The 14332-nt window shown below is 39.4% G+C and overlaps 1 protein-coding gene across 2 annotated transcripts in view; it reads left to right on the top strand.

The window, feature by feature from the left end:
* The window catches only part of RTKN2 (rhotekin 2), a 40260-nt gene extending 27941 nt beyond the window's left edge, over positions 1 to 12319 (top strand). For both annotated transcript variants that reach the window (XM_048506679.1, XM_048506680.1), the window contains exons 9-12: positions 8 to 139; positions 5560 to 5725; positions 7148 to 7255; positions 8640 to 12319. In XM_048506679.1, the coding sequence (XP_048362636.1) occupies positions 8 to 139; positions 5560 to 5725; positions 7148 to 7255; positions 8640 to 9175 (942 nt within the window). In that variant the 3' untranslated portion in view covers positions 9176 to 12319. The remainder of the gene's footprint in view (positions 1 to 7; positions 140 to 5559; positions 5726 to 7147; positions 7256 to 8639) is intronic.
* Positions 12320 to 14332: the final 2013 nt, after the last annotated feature.

Here is a 14332-nt window from a genome sequence, read left to right as displayed (position 1 = left end):
CTTGTAGCAAATGGTAGGGAAGTTGACTTCCTGGAGGAGACTATACTGTGTGCTGAGAGGTGGAAAACTCCTTTGTTACTATACACCAGAAGAAATAGAAGCTAAAGTGGAGCCCGCTTTGACCGTTCCTGTTAACAAGGTAACATGGCCTGAATTCTGATGCTAACTTTATAGGTTCTCTTTAATTCAATGCCCGTTTTGTTAAATGCTGTATGCAGATTGTGATATGAAATTCCCTTTATGCCAGGTCTCTCTGTTAGCTGCAGAGTCTCTGGGCCAGTAACTGGCTCTAAGTGGGTCCTGAACTAAAACCATTTTCATTGGAGTGGGCATCTCATGGGTAGTGCAAAGCCTGAATTTGTGCAGTAACAAGAACTTGCATGAAAATATAGAAAAGTTGTAGCTGAGGAAGAAAACAAGCAACGGAGTGGATGCATGGCATGTGAAAGACATGTTTTGGTCAAGCTTTCAGTAGATTAGTGTCCAAAGTAGCACTGGAATCCACCTACCTCAGTTTCCAGCCTAATGGTCAGGTCTTAGATCACTCTTATAAGAATATAAAAATGTTCTACAGAGTATATGGTGGTGCGTGTGTGTGTGAGTGAGTGAGTGAAGTGCCATACAATTGTAGCCAACTTACAGCATCCCAGCAGGTTTTCAAGGCAAGAGACTAACTAGTTCCTCTGCATGGCACCCCTGGTATTCCTTGATCATCTCCCTATTACTAACCCATTGATCACCCTATTACTAACCAGGGTGTGCTTTATGCATCAAATGGGGAACTAGTGCAAATGTTTTCCCTCTACTTCTATGCCTTATGGGAAAGGCAGGAAGCCATCCAGGCTTTAATATACCTGAATGCTTGAAAACAATCTTGATGCACATTGTAACACGTCAAGGCAGCTGCAAAATAATGTTATGAATATACCTTCTTAAAGGCCTGACATTAAAAAAATATTTTTGGTGCAACTTTCGAGATTTACCCAAAACTAATTTCCTAATGCCGTCAGCATTTAGATTCAGACTGCATTCCTGTGCACCCTTATCAAGGGGTAAGTCTCACTGAATAACCTGGGGCTTCTGTTGGAATAAAGATCCATAAAATTGCATTATTCAGTTTGCATTTAGCCAACGGCTACAAAAGAAAACAAAAATTAATAGCACCTGACAAATAACATGCTAAAAATAAATACTGTATAACTAGTTGGCAGAATACAGTATACAGCACCATGATTTTTATTGTTTGTTCCCAGTATTTAATAGGAGTGGATTTTTTTACAGCATAGCTTTACATTTTGCTGCAATCAGTGCAAAGAAAGCCCCTCCTTTAACACTAATTTTATCCCCGAGGGTGGCTCTCAAATCCAATTTTAATGATGAAAGGTGTTAGGCAAGGTTGTATTTTGGCACCATCTCTTTTTAATATTATATCAATGATTTAGAACAAGCGTTACAAGATGCAAATGCTCATTTGCCAAGGAGAGGGTAAACACCAATCCTGGTACATGTAGATGATGCAGCCCTTCTTTCACAAACTAGGATTCACCTCAAACGTTTGTTAAATCTATTTGCTGGATACTGTCAGGCAAATAAGCTAAGGATTAACTATGCCAAATCCAACATGGTTTTTGAGAAGAAATTCCATTTTAGGAAAGGGTTAATAAATGGCCAAGTGCTTGAACAAGTGAGGTCCTTTTCAGACCTAGGATTAAACTTTCATCACACTCTATCCTGGGAAGAGCAAAGAAACATCATAAAACAAAAAGCGACCATTAGTAAAAATGGAGGTCAATATTTCCCCTCTGCAGTAAAGATTTTCAATGCAAAAATGGTAGCCCAAATTTTGTTTGCTTTTTCAATTTGGATACAAGGGCTTAATAGTGAAATAGATAGGTTGCAAGTAAGCTTTTTGAGATCTCTTTTCCAGATCCCAAAGTGCATTCCAAATGTGGTCTTACTCCTTGAAGGTGGAGAATGTCCAATATCCCTCAAGGCGTGGATTGTCACCATTAAACTGTGGATGAAGGGATCCCTCTTTACAAAGGGATCTGGTTTACTATCCTATCTAGCAACTGAGGAGTATGTTAGCCGTTGGTGTAGGTTTGTTGAATGCAAGGTAACCTCTTATGACCTTGCATCATCCTTTCTTGCTTTGCTTGACCCAGACATGGCTCTTGAAGCTGTGATACAACGCTTTAAGGATGTACGCCTAGCAGAATTGCAGCTTGCATCTACCTCTAGATCTCAAGAGTGCAGGAATAAACAAGCCAGATGTTCAGGAACTACAATTCCCATCAGCCGCTGTCAGCATGGCCAATTGGCCATGCTGGTAGGGGCTGATGGGAATTGTAGTTCCTGAACATCTGGAGAGCCGCAGGTTCCCTACCCCTGCTCTAGATGCTCCCCTACTGAATTTGGCCTAAATTACTTAAATCCATTTGGTGTGGCTTACTACCTAAAAAATCTAACAGTGGTAAGATATTGGAGGCTTTTTGATGTGAATGTGTTTCCACCTGTGGTCCTTCGGGAGGTCCATTCTCCACCTTCAAGGAGTAAGACCACATTTGGAATGCACTTTGGGATCTGGAAAAGAGATCTCAAAAAGCTTACTTGCAACCTATCTATTTCACTATTAAGCCCTTGTATCCAAATTGAAAAAGCAAACAAAATTTGGGCTACCATTTTTGCATTGAAAATCTTTGGCCAGAGTCTGTCCCTGCAATGATAAAGACTTAGAATCTGCTGAACACATCCTTTTGTTCTGCAACTGGTATCATAATCTGCAACAGGAGCTGATACTGCCTCTGATATCACATAACAAAAACCTACCATTTGCATTATTAGTCAAATTGCTGCTGGAGGACAAAAATTACCCTTGCAGCTGCAAAATTCCTCTCTGAGGCAGTCAGGATTAGACTAAGTCCAGTTGACATGTGTTTTCTATGTATCGCTGAATCGTTTTAATACGTTTTATAGATGATGGGTGCACCTTTTTACTGTTAATTTTGCTCTTTTTATAATGTTTATGGGTTTTTTTGTAAATTGAGTCTTTGGACTGCAAATGAAATTATATATACCCTACTTTTATCACAGAGTGCTATTCGTAGCTAGGCTAAGGCCTAATCCACCCATGCACATGCATCTAGCAGGAGACTGGAAAGCCACATTCAGGCCAGTTGGCCAATGCAGCAGCTGTTTTCATACTTGTGCTTCCCTGAGGCTGTTCAGAATCAGTGCAAGAAAACTCAGTATCAGGCACTCAAAGCTGGAGATGTTTTATCCAGAGATGGTGGGTAGGATGCAGTATTGTTCAGCAAATGTGTGTGTTGTGCTAGAGAGGTTGTGGGCACTTTAAGTAGCATACTTAATATGCAGTTCCTTGGCTGTGTTCCATCTGTTGCATAATGTATCACTGCTTCAGAGGCATATCAACCTATTACTGCTGAAGTTAGCGTCTTCTATTGCTTAAATAATCAAGTGAGGAATCAAATGTCTCTTGCTTGAGGATCTCTTTTGTTTTATAAATGCATTTATGGCACAAGATATATAGCAAGCACTAAATGAACTTATGCCACCAGGCGGATTGAAGTCCTAACTGTCAAATGTAAATCTGTTTGTCTTAATTTTATACTGGTATCTATGGTTACCTGCATTAATAGGACACAGCATTTATGGATGAATTACTTAATCTTCTATTTTTAGAATGAAAAAATTTAAATGAGCAAATTCATCAGATATGCTACAAACAGCTGTGTTTGTATTTCAAGCAGTTCCTCCGGTAATGCCTCCTTAAAAATGTACCCTCTCAAGAATGGTTTGCAGATTGTCAAAGACTGTCAGCCCTAAGGGTTTTTTCCACATGACAATATATGTAACTTACTTTTTATAGTTATGTATTTAATCTTTGGTGATGTGAGTTGACATGCTGGAGAATAGGTGGTATGGGCTTAAAGTGAAATGAGATTAAATAAGAAACTTCCTGTCTCTATTACTGGTAGATTTTGGGCTTGTAGCAGAGGTTGATTTAATGACCAGCTTGCTGTGCTGAACAAGGTGATGGTTTATTTTTGTTTTTGATTACAGCTGTTGGTTAGGCAAGTGATCAGGTATGGAAAAGTTTAGGCTGCAGTCCTGCTCAGTTCATTTGCACTTGGACATGCATAATTGTGTGTGGTGTTTTAACCTGTGTGTTTTGAAGGTATGAAGGCAGGCATCATTGAACTGGAATAATTCAGTAATTGTAAGTTTCAAAAGGTGGACTGTTAATTGAATGTAAATGTTACCTTGACTGCACAACAGCTACTTCTCCTTGACTGTGTGGCTGGGATAATGTTTGGTCATGCAAACCATCTGGGCTGACCCCACAGAGCAGGACCCTTGTTCTTAGGTGACCCAACCACAGGTAAGCAGGCGGTCATGTAACTGGCACAGTTTCCAAGGACAGCATCCGTATATTGTCCCTTCACCACAGCTGAGTCACATAAGTACTATTTAAGATGTAGGGGAGCAGCTCTCAGTAGAAACATTTACGTTTAATTTGCAATCCACATATTAAAACCTACAATAACTTAATCATTCAGTGCACCAGTGTTTCCGGAAGAATAGCTTCATAGCTGAGTTGGCAGAATCCATTCAGGTACCTCTAGTGATCTGGTTTGTTTCCCTTGAGTAAACATGAATACAAGTAGCTATCTTGTACTGAACCAAACCTCGGGCCCAGTGAGGGTCAGTTTTGTCTTATGAGACTAGAAGTGGTTCTCCAGGGTGTCAATTAGAGGGCTTTCATATCACTACCACCTGAGCCTTTAAAGTGGAGACACTGAGAAATGTACCTGGGACCTTTGGAATGCCATGCAGATGTTCTGCCATTGAGACCCAGGACTCCCCCACTTTATTAACTGTCATTTTGCGTTCATTTTTAACAGACAGCTGTGGTGTTTAAAGTGATGAAAGCAAAGGATGCTTTAAAAAAACCCTTGTAATTGAAAGTCACAAGAAGTTTGGTTGCAGCAATCCAATTTGTATTTATAGACACACAAAGAAGCCTCTCTAATTGTTTCCATATATGATTAAAAGAAAAATCGAAGGTAATTTTAAGCTGAAACAGTATGGGATCTGAAAGAATAGATCAAAAACATTCCTGTAATTGGTAGAGAAATGTGGTCTTGTTTCTTGGGAAAGTTTGTCTGTGTCTGGTAACACAGTTCAGCATCATATAGCACTTAAATTGGCAGTGAATAGTGTCTGTTATCCTATTCATAGGATATCCAACGTGCCTCCATTCTCTAAAAGCCATTCTATGCATGGGATTCAGACCATTTTCTCACTTCTGCATTAAATACAAGTTGGTTGTAATGAGCCCCATTATATGTATATAATATAAATGTAATATTGTTTTTGTTTTGTTATGTCTGTAAAACAGCATTAGGGACATGCATTCCTTGAAAAGAAAAATCTTTGGATTGGAAAACAGCCTATTTGACGACGGTTGAGTAGCTTCAGACCTTTACGACTGACTGAAGTTATTATTTCACTTTACCTTTTAAAAAAAATGTGTAGGAAACCAGAATCCGTGCTGTGGATAAAGACAGCCAGAAAAAAGCCAAAAACATTTCTATTATCAACCCTGAGTCTGGGGAGGCCGTGACTCAGATTTTTGCAGTTGAAAGCCGGGAAGACCTTTCTAAGTGGACAGAAGCTTTTTGGCAACACTTCTATGATTTCAGTAAGTAGCTCTGTCTGCTCTTGTGCAGGGACACCTATGTCAGTTCAAAGAATGGGCTGAACATTTTGAGCTCGCAGGGCATAACAATCTCGCCATTTGCCAAGAGGAAAATAAATTATTGTTTTCCTAATACAGAAGTTGAATGTCCTGCAAGGGAAAAGCAGGAAACACTGAAACTTCCCCCTTTCTGGTTCTTACTTGCTTTAATATTCCACAGGCTTAGAGAGAACCTATTCATTGTGGAATGTTTCAGTAAGGCAGGTGACTCGTGGGTGACGTGGTGCTTGCCGACACTTTTCCTGGCTTCCACCAAATGTTTTCAGAACGTGGGTGGGGCCAAATGGGGCACATGCCCAACATTTGAGGTCTGATTGACTGAGCACATTAAAATAATATTGGCTGATTCTGCACAACCAACTCTAACAGGTTAAATGAACCCATGTTGCCTGTGCCACCGTTTACACAGTGGGTGCAGGGGCCAGCCAGGATTGCTGGGATCCCGGCAGCAGGAGGCAGCATGGTTTGTTCATGAAACGCTGTGTTTCACCATAATGGTGGACGGCACGGTGAGAAATAGAATGCTTCCTGCTTACTGTAATTCACACAGGCAATCAGGGAGTGTCAGAAACCTAATTTAACCGGGGTTCTGGCAAAAACAATGGGTTAGAAGCATTTGGGGGCGGGTTCTGTGGGAACTCCTCCCCCACAACGCTTTTAAACAAGGACCTGAACCCATTATATTTGGCCTATGCGGAATCACCCATTGTTTCAGAGGCAGGGGCCAGCACAGTGTTGGTTTTATTTCCCAGTGTATTTTGAAAATTACTCCTCTTCTTCACTTGGGCTTCCTCTGTGCATGTGGTGTCACCTCCTGTGGCAGCCATCTTGTGGTTATGTCCACCACCCTGTGTCAAAATTCCAAAGGGGCCCACAGGCCCAAAAAGGTTGGGGACCCCTGCAGAAATGTGTCATTAAAGGAAGGGATTTATTTATTACACATCTCATTCACTGCTTAGCTGAGCTTTTCTTTGTTTGCTTCAGTTGCCCCCTTCTTTCCCCAGTGTAGTAGCCAGGAGTAAATAACTGTTTGTGAATGTTAACGTATGAATACTGTTAATGTATGAATCATAAAAATAAGCTTGACCAGATTATGAGAATTGTTTATTCAAATCTCGTATTAGATATTTTAGAAATTCCAGCTTTCTATTCCCCAGCAGATGCCAAAGGCATAATTTTTGCCTAAGAGATTATGACACCCTAGACCAGTCTACTAGCAATCTGGAAGAACTGAAAAAGTGGAGCTACAGTATTTATGAAATAATTATCGTCAGATAGTAATTGCATGAACTGCCTATAATTATAGTATTCTTTTAAAAGTAGGGCATTTTGAGTTCCGTTAATTGCTTTCTGATTTTCTTTCAGGTCAGTGGAAACACTGTTGTGAAGAATTCATGAAAATTGAGATTATGTCACCACGGAAACCACCATTGTTCTTGACAAAAGAGGCAACTTCAGTTTACCAAGATATGTGTAAGTGGGAGATAGCGGGGTTATTGGAAACAACACAGAACACAACCGAATGACCAACTGTTGTGTCGCCTTTATAGAGTTTCAACCCATTTTTGTGTTAGTGTCCAACCCTTTTCAGTGAGGCCTGAATAAGATATACAGCATCTGTGTCCAAAAAGCTCTCTTTTGATGGTATCACAGGGAAAAACTTAACATTGAATAGCTAACTAAACCTTGAATAACCAACTAAAAATTGTGACCTGTAATTAGCTACTCCTGGGCACTAGTGCCACTAAGCTAGCCATTCAGAGTTGCTAGAATTAAAATTTTCAGGGAGTTTATATGGAACAATTGTGAAAAGCCTTTAATAGCAGATCCAGAGGTCCCCTGTGAGTGTGCCCTTTGCTCTGTAGGTTCAAGAATGCAATGTTTCCCATGCTCTTTATTAAATCTATTCCTTCCTGCATGCAGACAACTAGTCCAGCCTTCTTGTTTAGATGCTGGATCACATATAACAGAGCAGGGGAAAATGTTCTAAGCTACTTTGAGTCCCATTGGAGAGAATAGTGGGATAATAAAGGAAGTAAATAATTTCTGCATGTGTGTATTTTTTAAAACTTTCAATAATACTCTAAAATGTGTATGCACATATCCGTGACCAGCTCTACTGACTGAGGTTGCTGACTGTTTAGATTAGAGCTCTTATTTTGGACTGTCTGGCATCCTCCAGGTATTCACTTGGAATCTGCTGGAGAATTTTTTAATATAAATTGTCCTGTGATTATACTGCACTACAAGCAAAGTAATATTTGAACTGTCTTAAATTGTCAGAAAGTAAACCAACAGCGAAATGTAAGCTACTGAAAGGTGCATTATAGTCTTCTTAAAGAAATCAAATAATCAGCAAAATCTGTGCATGAAAATGAAAGAATCTTACTGACAAAGAGTGGTATTAAATATGACCCTTCCTCCCAATTATTGCTATGAATTCATTACAAATTTATGAAAATCCACAATGCATTTAGCCTCCTGCCTGAAGAATGGACAATTACCTGATTAAGTTCAACATAATGAAGCCTGTTTTACAGTGGAAAGTAAAAACATAATGAGTTTATTAGTCATAATAATAGTTTATAGTGTGGTTTCTTGCTCAGTGTTTCATGGTGTTCTAGTAAGTGAACAGTATGGGAATTTCAAGTGATCTTGCAGGAGGGGGGTTGTAAGAATGAGCAGTTTTGATCAGTGATACATTTAGAGAGCAATCCTAAGCAAGCCTACTCAGTGGGGCTCACTCTCAGGAAAGAACTCTTAGGGTTGCACTGTATGTAGTTTAGGCTCTGGGGTAACATTGCAGCCAAAAATCCCATTAATAAGAATGTTATGTTGTGTCTTAAAATGTTAACAGGTATTGATTCCCCAGTAAAACATGAAGGATCAATTGATATAGTGCAACGAAAAATAGAGGAAGCCCATGGGAAGTTTCGGGTTGGCCAAGAAGAACAGCGTGTGCCCCCTCCATGGGCTGCCATGTTTGAAAGTTCTCACCAGATGCTTGTGCAGAAAAACAGGATTCCAGGCACTAACAAAGAAATTGTACCCCCTAATGAAAGCAAAGGCACCAAAAGACGAGCGCCTCTCCCACCATCTGATAAACCACCATACAGCTCAGCAGTACAAACACCATCTATCCAATTGGACAAGGAGAACATTGGGAAGAATTCTCTCGCACATAGGGTCTGTTCTTTTGATTCTGGGCAGACTTCCTCACCGCATTTGCAGAGACCTATTATGGCTCCTTGCAAATCAGTTACTTGCTGGAAAGGTACTTCCGCCGATGATAAAACTTCTGCCTCTTTTCCTACAAAGCCTGTTCCTGCTCCTAGGCAGAAATTGGCCCAAGAGCTGCTTGTGTCTAGATCTCGATTGCAATCGCAGGAGTAATGTTGATGTTTGCTTTCAGTTCAAAAGAGAGGGATGTTTCATAAGCCAAGTTTACAATATTATCACTGTTTACAAACTTTCACCAGAATGCCAGGAAACGCTTTTTGTAACATACAGTTAGGGTTCAAGGTTGTTGAGATCAGAACAAAAAGATTTATTTATTAGGGGAAAAAATGACTGTTCCCCCCCTCCCCCCATTCCTTTCCAAAGTTCTGTTCTGTTTGGCAGAGTCGAAATGTAAACAGATTCTTCAACAAAGATACAAATCAGTGGTCTCTCCCTTCCCTTTCTTTAAATGATGGAAAACCTTTAGACGACTCTGAACTGTTCTGATCTCTGAAACATCATCTCTTTTTTATAATCATAGTTGACCTATGGTTTTCTCTCAGACTGTTTCAAATATGCACTCTTAACATTGTGAAATGCTGTTTATCTGGCTCACACTTTGAGGTGAATGAAGTTTTTCCTCCAGTTGTAAGAATTAACTAAGTGACACACTGCTTGTAAAAGTCTACATGCCCATTCCCTAGACTCCCTCAATGATAAGGTTATCTGTATTTTAAAAATGTGGTTCTACATGAGGAATCTTGCAAAAATTGCGACAAGGAAGCCTGCTTGGCTGTAAACCCCACCCTCTGTGTTAAGTATTTTCTATTTATTTTCCTGGGTTCATTTGTACAATGGGAATGAATTATGATGGGCATGTTCTTGTGTCGGTGGTGGATGGAGCCAATAGGCAGCATCTTGATATATATGAAAACATCCCCTCTATTGTTAAATGCCAATCAGAATTAAACTCTATGTTACAGAGTGGGAGGGGGGGATGTATGTTTTGAAGATTTCTATTTGGATAGATGTTCCTTTAGAGGAACATTACCTTATTAAGTTTAAAAAACCTCAGACATCAATTTGTGTTGCAAAGATGAGCAGGAAATGAGCAAACTTTCATATAAAACTGCAACAACCAATGTGAATTAATTGGAACCAGCAGTGTACAATATAAATTACAAAGGGTTTTTTTTTAAAAAAGGTTCTGTTCTCAAATGTCATCCCTATATTTTCTTCATGTGTTTCAGTTTTAATAAGGAAATGGCTGCTTATTGACTTCTGTTTAGTAAGAGAGGTCTGTAAGAATTCAAGAGTTTCTAGGTACATTAGCATGCTATTTTAATGGCATCGTTGCTGTGATTTTAACCTGTGTTTCATGTTATGAAGTTCTGTGTGTAAGATGCAGGGTGTTCTTAATGTGGTTTGGAAGATCCATAATCTCATGTTCTCTGTGTTCATAGATATTCATGGAGCAGCAGAAATAAAGATAATGTAGCAGAGGGTTAGTATGACATTAATGCTCTCTAATCCTTTAATGAGTATAGTAGAATCCTTTTAATTGGCACATTTCTGTTAGCAGTAGGGAGTGCCAATTAAGCAATCTTCTCAATTTTAAGACTCTCAGGAATATGCTGAGCTTATTGATATTTGCTTTTATTCCATGCCTTGAACTACGGATTAGCAATGTGCAAAGCATTCCAAATTCCTGCATCTTTATTTCATTAAAAAGCTGCAATAGCACAGAGAAGCTCCATGAAATATGTCCATAGAGCAAGCCTTGCTTTCACTAATGCGGCTCTAAAGCATTTTGCAACTGTGACTGAACTTGCAAGGCAGCACTTAGCTATAGAATTCATTCACTGTTAATTATTTTGTATTTTTAACCACACAGTCACACTGCTAGGAAGCCTATTTGTGTGTACTTTACATTTAGGAACAGCAGAAAATCTTTGGGACAAAAAAGAAATCACCTTTCCCTTGTTTATTGTAGCACCTTTAAGGTTCTGAGAGGCAACACAGGCATTCCTTTTCCAGGATAAAGAGTGTGTCAGGATTCTCTTAGCCCAGTGTAAAATGGCAGGGAAAACTCCCTGGTTCTTTTAGTCTTGGGACTGAATTGCCTCTACTTCTTAAAGGGGCAGATGTAATAAGTGTTCTGCACCCTTTTCAGCAGGAGAATCGGACTGAAGTTCAAGTTGGGGAGTGTAGAAAATGGAGAGGTGGGGTTTAAGCAGTGGCAGGTATACATTTTGGGTACTACTGGGTGTTGTCATGGTTCAAATGAATGAAATAACTTGTAGCAATACAACTCTTGCAAGGTATGTGTTCACCATGAGACACATGAGTTGAAAAATCTGTTTATGCTTTAGGTTTTTGCAACAAATGCTGGACAATGTTACATCATAGCATTTTGTATATCACTTTCTCAAATTGACTCCAAGATGGTCCTGAGCTGAGTTTTAGTCAGGCACAGGAAGATTTCTACAATGCAAATGAAGGCTTGGCTGGGGTACAGTGGACAGGTGATGAACCCTGATGAGGGGCCACCTGGCTTAAATCCCAGTTTAGTCATGAAGCTCATTGGGTAACCATAAGATCACCTCTCTTTCCCTATCTGCACAAACTGGTTGTGAAGGTAAGATGGGACAATATCAGCTACAGCAGACTAAGCTCTCTGGAGGAAGACTTTTAAAAGGTATAATGCCTAAATTTTGTGGCTTGACGTGTCCTCACCTACAACCTCATCCCTCAATCTCATTCCTGTTTGATGACTCTTCACTGAGTATGTGAACCTTCTCCCTTGAAATGAAGTCTGTTTTGAAAGCTTTGATTGGAGTTTGATTTGTTGTCCTCTCTGTAAACTTTCCCAAACTGCAAGAACAGTAAGCCAGTCTAGAGGAAATTTGCTCTAAAGTGGGAATCTTTCTATCTTGTCTAGGAACTTGTAACTAATGAAGTAAAAAGTTGTTTATAGCTAAAATCTATAATTAATATTGCAGATACTCTTTGTATCAACCTGGCATGTTATAAATGGAGTTCATGTTTGGTAGTTCTTTGTGTGTGTGTGTACTGTTAGCCTAATATGTTTACATTTTGGAAAGTCTGTTGGTGATTGCTAGCTATTTTTAAAGCCCGGTATCTTACTATATGTACTTGAAAGGACTGTAAGCAAGCCTAGTAGTTTTTTAAAAAATGTTTTGCTGCTAAAATTTGCATTGTTTGCCCTTTTGAGCTATATTGTCCTTAGAGAAAAGGTGTTTATAACAATTAAATCTTGTGTTTGAGTACTAATAAATGTTCCTGTTGTTGCAAGAATGATAATAGACCTTTTTTGGAACAGTGTTGGGGAAACAATGCTTTTGGTCGGGGGAGATCCATAGCTTTCAGATGTATATTTTTTTAAAGTACATTTATAGAAATATAAGTTATACTTCTCTCACTTTTGTGAAATTAAGGAACTATTTTGGGTTTATCTGCTTTTGTAAAACAGTATAGTTTCCTGTCTGAAAGGACCCCCTGGGGTAGTACAGGAGCAAACTGTGTTAACTTACTGTAATAATAAGGCAGAGATAAAGGTATCCAATAGCTGATATTAATTACAGTTCTAATAGTCTAACTATGGCCATTTTGGTACTAAGAAAGGAAATATTAATCAAAGCAATTGGATGCAGCTGTATTGTATAGACTGACATCCATCTCACTTTAAGGTACTAAAGTGAGCACAACATTCTCTGACATTTCTGTTTTCTACATTCTCCAAGGTTTGTTTTATGGTAGATCTCCACGTTGAATTCTAAATGGTACTGCTGTGTTCAGTGTTTCCGTGTACACCTATGATAAAACCTTAACACGTCTTTCCCAGCTCATTTTCATTTCATCTTGTAAGCTAAGTAGGGTCAGCCCTGATTAAGTACTTGGATGGGAGACCACCAAGGGCAGTCCAAGACTGCTAGATGAAGGCAGGCAATGGCAAATCACATCTGTTTGTCTCTCACCTTGAAAACCTTACAGAGTCTCAACAAGTCAACTGACTAGACAACAAACCAACACTTGGCCAGAGATCCTTGGACAGACTGAGGTTTCCAGGAGTATCTTCATGAGTATTTTAAGGGTCCATGTAAATGCACTTGAGGTAACAGCCTCACATAACAGCACTGCATGGCATATTTACCACAATGTTCAGTTGTTGTCCCGCAAGATACATGCATTGGTATTTAAACAGAAGTATATTTTGTTCACATCAGATATATGTGTATGAGAAACAAGCATACAAGCTGTCTAAAATGCAGTACTCATTTAGGAGATTTATTGCCTACGTGAAAACTCTCACCTTGGCTGGGGTCTGAAGTAACCTTTGGGAAATAATAAAATAAATCAGTCAACATAATTTCTGAACACCACAAAACCAACCATTTCCATTCACGGCCTAAACCCAGATAGGTTGGATATGAGGCAAAGAGCTGTGGGGAAGGCATTCAAAAACTGAGACATCACCACAGAAAAGGCCCTGTACCAATCGCCCGTCCGCTTCACCTATAAGCAGGGATAAACAGTGCAGGGCATCAGTAGTGACTTGCAAGCAGTTCCCCAAAGCCAGCTGTGGTCTTCCTTCAATTGTTCTGTTTGTTCTTAGACTCAAAAGACCCAGAACTGTGGCTGGTTGCATGAAATAGTGCAAATGCCTCTGTTCTTTTAATGATGCATGTAGTCATAGCAGACTTTTCCCCAGTTACCATCAATGAACTATCATACCGCGTTTACAAGGAGCTTGGCAGACATTTCAGTCCCCGGAAGCTTGATTGCCTTATGAGTTTAGAAAGAATGCTGAAGTATGATGGATTCATTTTTTGTTTAAAGTGGGGGTGCTGTGGAAGCCGAGCACAGATGAATGATTTAATTAACGCTGCGCTGCAGCCAAAGATGCAGCAATTTGCTTCAAGGGATTAGGCTGAAAGAAGATAGGACAATATCTTAATATAACCACTACCAAATGGTTATATTGCGATCTCCCATATGTTTAATATAACTGCACATAAAAATCTGTCTGCAAAACATCAAAATAAATTGGTTTTACTCCAGGAAAAATGATCTTTAAACATTTTTTTTATATCTGCCTAGCTATCAAAATGTTTATATACCTTCCAAAGAAAAATAATTATCAGTGAGGCCAAGCTGCACCTCCTTCTACAAGCTGGGTTTCGGGATCCTGGCCTGTTGATAAACGCTCATTCAGAAGTTGTTACCACCTGTCCTGATGTCTTGCATTGTGGTGTGCAAAAAAACCAGATAAAAGCTACTTTACATGTTATTCAGTATGTACTATGTCAG

This window comes from Sphaerodactylus townsendi, linkage group LG08, assembly GCF_021028975.2.
Source record: "Sphaerodactylus townsendi isolate TG3544 linkage group LG08, MPM_Stown_v2.3, whole genome shotgun sequence".
Taxonomy (NCBI): domain Eukaryota; kingdom Metazoa; phylum Chordata; class Lepidosauria; order Squamata; family Sphaerodactylidae; genus Sphaerodactylus; species Sphaerodactylus townsendi.
The sequence above is the reverse complement of the archived record's forward strand: the minus strand, read 5'-3'. Positions and strand labels throughout refer to the sequence as shown.